The sequence below is a fragment of the Chionomys nivalis genome, chromosome 10, assembly GCF_950005125.1.
Source record: "Chionomys nivalis chromosome 10, mChiNiv1.1, whole genome shotgun sequence".
Lineage (NCBI taxonomy): Eukaryota > Metazoa > Chordata > Mammalia > Rodentia > Cricetidae > Chionomys > Chionomys nivalis.
The window spans coordinates 9,994,447-10,001,279 of record NC_080095.1 but is presented as its reverse complement, the minus strand read 5'-3'; the positions used below and the strand labels follow the sequence as shown (position 1 = coordinate 10,001,279).

General features: G+C 36.1%; 1 gene segment (V, D, J or C); it reads right to left on the bottom strand.

Moving 5' to 3' along the window:
- Positions 1-4,688: 4,688 nt before the first annotated feature.
- LOC130882799 (Ig heavy chain V region 186-1-like) lies at positions 4,689-5,154 on the bottom strand. The segment is given in 2 exon segments: positions 4,689-5,023; positions 5,109-5,154. Coding segments are annotated over 2 exon segments (381 nt in total).
- Positions 5,155-6,833: the final 1,679 nt, after the last annotated feature.

Below are 6,833 nucleotides of genomic sequence, written 5' to 3'. Positions count from 1 at the left end.
CAGCTTTGTGTATGAGTTCACAGTGAAGTAACCTTTCCCTGTTTTTGGCACAGTAATATAAAGGCAGGTTGTTCAGATTTTTAAATAATTCATTATTATACATATTCCAATTAACACTAACTCAGGATTTGAAATTCCAATTTAAAACTTTGTGCCCATAAAACAGTTGTTTAAGACTAGCATGTTCTCATCCTTGCTTGGATGCTATTAGACCCAGTTAAAATGATAGTTTTTTTTCTTTTGTTTTGTTTTGTTTTGTTTTGTTTTTTGCAGAGAATCTACAGAGAGTACATTAGAGAGATAGGACCTATGAAGGTTTTATCAGGACAGATCAGACTCCTGTAGATATCTATGCCTTGTACAGAGCAACTGAAAACTCTGAACATAAGTACAAGTTACACATACTATCAGCCACATGCCCAGTTCCCTTTCATCAAACCCAGTGACACTCACTTCATTGAACAGACACCAGGCAGAGAAGCAGTACCAGGACATACACTCTTTGATGGAGGCTCCTTTGAGAAGGAGATTTGGACTTACCAATCAAGGCTGAGTTTTCAGCCTGAGATTGAAAGGGGGCTGTTTTAAATAAGGGAGCCTCTATAAGAAGTAAGAGAAGGGCAGAGATCAGAACAATCCCCTGCCCCCAGTCAAGATGATTGAGATTGAGTTTTCTAGAAGATCTAGAGGTACAAACTTCAGGGATATTTTCTTCATCCCAAACTTGTTTAGGCCATGCCATAAGGACATTGCTCTGTGAACAAGAAGATGACCTCTTCTTCTTTGTTCATCTCCCCAAGCTGTGGTGCATGATGATCTGAAGTGAAAGATGATCCTTCCCGTTAGAGCAAAATTGAGGCAAGTGTGGTATTTCTGTCCCTATTTACCCAACATACAATACAAAGCATAGCTTGAATACAATTTAAAAGGAAATATTGCTGGAATGAGTTTCCATACTTTATCTTCCCTGTGTACCTGCTGCACAGACTGTCAACACATTGCATGCTCCACAGCACTCAGCAGCTTTTAAGCCTTGTTCAACCCTTATCAGTTAGGAAGCCATGGAGACTGAGTTCATCATAATGCTTCTTTTGTGTCTTCTGTTTACAGCTCTTCCTTCCCTCTTTCATCCTACTTTGTCACAGACATATACCATGGACCAATTAATGTGTGAATGTAGTAACCTGGAAAAATACAAAAGTATTAAATTAAGTATACACGACAATCATCTTCAAACACTTTAAATTCTGCTGATCCCTGCTCCTTGTGTTGAACTGAAACCTGAGATACCCTCAGCTTCAGGGAGTTGAAGTTTTCATGGTGGTTATGTAATATATTTGTTAGAGGGCATAAAATCTAACACTAATGGTTAATAATAAACAGACACCCAATATACATGATTTTTTTCAACAATTAACATGAAAAGTTCATGGTATTTATAGAAAAATGGAAAGAATTATGGAATATGAAGTTATGTGCTGTCAGGTAGTCTCATAAAATGTATAATAAATTTTCTCTAATATGTCTTTGAAAAGAAGACATCAAAGTGAATGTGAGACTATTTTATTGTATTAGAAAAAGACATACAGATGATAACAGATAAGAAATTAATGCACATAGGATTAATGATTTAAAACTACTGTCAGTACATAACTTGGATTACAAATATCACAACTGAGCCTTAAAGCTTTTATGATTGTCATATGCTAATAAGAGTTAAACCTATTTTAAAATATTTTTCAGCTAAATTATGAAAAATACACCCTAAAGGAATCACACTATGCTCATAATAGAAAACCCATTTTCTTTACATCTCTGTTCACTGTGTGAAGTTTAACATGTTATGAGTCAATTGATGGATAGTGAAAATGTTAGCAATGTGCATGATGAAAACTATATATGAAAAGCAGAGTGAAATTTTACAGTTCTAAAAGTTATTTCAGTTGATATCTACATATAAAGGAAAGTAACTCAGATTTTTAAAGATAGTTCTGCAGTTTAATCACATGTATGAGAGTAAGCAAGAACTAAAAAATGGCATCAAAGTGGAATCAATCAAGAGTAATTCAAGGACAATGGCACTAGGTTTCGATCCTGATACATGAACTGGGTTTGGGGGAGCCTAGCCTGTCTGGATGCTCACCTTCCTGGACCTGGATGGAAGTGGGAGGACCTTGGACATCCTGCAGGGCAGGGAATCTGGACTGCTCTTCAGTCTCCAGAGGGAGGAGGGATGGAGTGGGGGGAGGGGGCAATGTGTGGGAGGAGGGAGAGGGAAATGGGAACGGGGAGGAGGCAGAAATTTTTTTTCAACAACTGAAAAAAAAATAAACAAACAAACAAACAAAAAAGAGTAATGCTGGGAAAAGGAGAAGAACATTCAAAGGTAATGATAGAGAATATTTGAACAAAGTAAGTTAGGCATGTATAAAAGGGTCATAATAAAGACATTGATTTGTAAGAGTGATAGATACCTATAAGAGAAGACATGAAAAGTACAGCAAAATTATTTATAAATTTTGATCCAAAGTCCTCCAGAACATTGTAAAAATTGCCAGTATTTTCCCATCAAACATGTAATTCACAATGATCAACAGAGAGTCACGCAAATGTTGCAGAGTTGAATAAACAAGGAATTCAATAAATGTGATTTTGCACATATAAAAACGTTAATGCTGTTTTATAATGTATATGAAAAACAAAACTCAGAAGATTATATAGCACTCATTATAAAAACTTGGAAGACATTACAATGATGGAAGAAAACTAAGAACAGTAGAATTAGAAAAAGTAGGCATACTTTTCAGAATGCCCGAAGAAATTCCTACCAAGTACACACAAACTTACACTCTCTTGTGACAGGAAACAGTAATCAAGGTACAAAACACGCACCCAACAAAGACAAGACCAGACATCAACACATAGAACTGCAAACTTTGGAATTCCAGATACCCAGAAAGCATTGTAAACATGCCATCAAAAAGAATCAGGACAACATGTCTCTACAAGAGGCCTGTAATTCTACTATAGCAAGCTCTGTGTTTTTCAGTATAGATGAAGCACAAGGAAAAATTTCAAATTATCCTTTGTGAAAATTATAGACCTCTTTAAAGAGAAAACGAATGAATCACTTAGAGAAACTTACGAAAACACAAAGAAATATTATAGGTAAATGAATAAAACCAGTAAAGATTTGAGAGTGGAGTTAAAATAAATTAAAGAAGCACAAACTGTAGAAATACTTGAATTGGCAAACCTATGGATTTAAGCGGGGAAGCTTTACCAATGGAAGAATTCAAATAACAGAAGAATCTCAGGAAGATACAATAGAAGAAACAAATACATTGGTCAAAAAAACTGTTAAATATTTGACAACTACTGATATCATTTTTTTTTTTTTTTTGGATTCTCGAGACAGGGTTTCTCCGTAGCTTTTGGTTCCTGTCCTGGAACTAGCTCTTGTAGACCAGGCTGGCCTCGAACTCACAGAGATCCGCCTGCCTCTGCCTCCTAAGTGCTGGAATTAAAGGCATGTGCCACCACCGCCCAGCTCATGATATCATTTTATTTATTTATTTATTTATTTATTTATTTATTTATTTATTTATTTATTTATTTATTTATTTTTGGTTTTTCGAGACAGGGTTTCTCTGTGGTTTTGGAGCCTGTCCTGGAACTAGCTCTTGTAGACCAGGCTGGTCTCGAACTCACAGAGATCCGCCTGCCTCTGCCTCCCAAGTCATGATATCATTTTTAAAAGCTTAGTAAAACTTCATTTTATAAATGTCCACATGGCTTATCTTTTGGGCTGTAATATGGAGATGTTTGTGAATACCAAAAGAGCAGATACTGAAAAATGAACATAGACATATTAGTGGTTTAACACCATAGTCATCTGTAATGTGACATATTTTTATTTACTTTGAGAAGTAAAATGGTTTTTCTTCAAGACATTCATTGAAAATATTTGCTCTCTATTGATTCTGCGGGTATAAGGGAAAGAAAGAAATTCTTTCTCCTGCATCATAAGGCATAGTTACTTTGTAACAACATCATCTGAGAGTTGAAACATTTGATCAGACACCAGGGAGAGGACTTCGTAACACAGGGTTCAAATCTATGAGTAGGAGAATCAGGTGAAATACTAATAAGAAAGTTTCACATTAATCTGGCACAAAATTAAATTTATGATGATAGGTAAAGTGATTCCCCACAAATATATGGGTGCAACTTCCCACAAATTATTTGAGTTGGTATTAAGTATATTGAACTTAAATTTGTAAAGGGTTTTTGTTTGCCCTGATATTGTTGATTTGTATTTTACTCTCCAAATTCATATAATAGTTTATTCCCAGCTACACTATTAAAAGTTCCTTTCTCTTACATTTGAAAGATATTTATATAATATTATATTGACATTGCTTGTCTTTTTTTTGTTCATTGAGGAATTATGTCAATGGAGCTGGTCACTGATAAAGATTTATCTTTTCAATGTATAGTGTATTTTAGGGGACATTTTGGATAAGTGTCACTTAATTCTCAGAAAAGTTGACAAAGGTACTATAGGACTGTGCAGATGAGACAAAGGTACAGTCAGAATGATTAGCTCTGAGCAAGTTTCCAGGCTAATGTCTTCTGTCATCTCCATCACGGGGCAGATTTCTGCTCCTTCAGGGTTTCTGACACACTCAGGATGTGGTTGCAACACTGTGTCCTTGTCTTACACAGTAATAGACTGCAGAGTTCTCTGATGTCAGACTGTTGAGCTCCATGTATGCTGTGCTGGAGGACTGGTCTACAGTCAGTGTAGCCTTGCCCTGGAACTTCTGATTGTAGTAAGTACTACCACTTCCAGCACCAATCCATCCAATCCACTCTATGTTGTGCCCAGGTCTCTGCTTCACCCAATGCATATAGTAGCTGGTGAAGGAGTAACCTGAAGCTTTGCAGGATATCTTCACTGAGGTCCCATCCTTAACTAGCTCAGCCCCAGACTGTTGCAGCTGTACCTGGGAGTGGATACCTGTAGAGAGAAAAGCAGAATGGATGTATCTGTAAAGAGAGTGCATGGTCCATCCTCATGTCTGGAACTTGGTAGTAGTCGTTACCTGTAGCTGCTGCCACCAGGAAGAGGATGTTCCAGCTCCACCCCATAATGAAGACCTTGTGTACTCAGTGACTGTGGAGAGGACACTGATCAAATGTTGTTGTTAGGTGTCGACATCCCTGTATTATTAGACATCATAGATTCACATCATTTGTATATTCATGAAGCAGGGTCTTTCTTTGAAAAGACCTAATGCAGCTGGAAAAGAAGGAAGTAGAGGACAATTGTATCAAACTTCAGAATGCTGTGGTCAAAATTTTATCCTTTCTGAGGAAGTAGTTTTTCCTGAGACCTGTGCAGACCCTGTAGAAACATTAAGGTCTTTCCACTCAAATTAAATCTAAAATTGCAACCTGAGACATTTGGTTCTCTTGGTGACAAAACTGGGTGGCAAGTTTTGGTAATAATTGCACCTGAAAATTTCAAAAATACAAATCAAGAGAACTTGAAATATTTTTTCATATATAAGCAATTAATATTTGCTTTTACAGCAGGTTGCAGCTGTATGTTTCATGTATGCATGCATGGTTTATCCTTTTGTTTGTCATCTACTTTTTTATTTTTATAGAGATAAAGTTTGTGTAGTTGAGTGGTAAGGAGGTAGGAACGATCAGGTAGGAATTGGGCAGTAAGACTGTAATTTGAAAATATTGTATGAAAAATATTTCAAATATCAAATGTAAATAAATCTTAATAAAGCAAACAAAAAATAGAAATATGTACAATATTTAACATAGAATCATTACTGTGTTTGAAAACTGGAGAGCTCAGATATTATTTGCTATTGGTGTTGTTAATGTAATAGACTTTTAAAAGGAGTCCACAGAGAATATGGAAGCCATTCCTCTCCTCATCTCATTTTTGTCTTCCTGATTTTTGGCTGCATTGTGACCCATGGTTTTCCTAGCATCCTTGCAAGTTGCTATGCTATAGCTGTTAATCAAGGTTCACTATATTGAACAATAACTTATTCATGCAACTTCAAACATCACATAGCTCAATGACAGAGAAAAATGGCTTTTGTTTTCCTGGAGATACTGAACATATGCACCATACATAGACTTTAAGTTACAGCTCTATTGTTATTAATATTCCTCTAAGTAACAGTGTTAGTTGGATCAATCTCCCTTACTACTTACTGATACTATAGAGTCATTACAAAGAATTAAGCATGCTAAATCATTGTGCATAGGAAAAATAAAAATCTTGTTTATGCTAGACCCATGATACTTTTCAGGAAATTGTGGAGTTGATCTGGTCAACTTACTATGAAATACACGTGTCAGAGGTTCCATGTTAGAGTCCTTGGCTTGTGGATCAATGCGTGAACTTCAGTTCTCTAGGAAAAGAAGCATTCAATGTGTCAGTGAAACTTTCAGGTTTCCTCTGTTTCTTTATGATCTCTAGAAGTCTACAAAGCATATAGAAGTTTGATAGGATAACTAGTCTTAGACATTAATATTTTATACAAATTATAACAGCAAATAGCATTGTGTCCTGGCAGGCACCATTATGATGATTCTAGCAACTGTCATTATAATCTATTTCTGATAAGAGTAGAAAAGTCTGATTGCTCACATTAAACTTGTCAGGCATCTTGGCTTGGCTATAATTCAGTTCTCAACTGTTGGACCCTCACCTCTTATTCTCAAAGGGGCAAGAAGATATTTCCTAGCAGAATGTTTTCCCAGGAAGAGAGTGGCCTTCCTTTCTACCAACCAGGAGA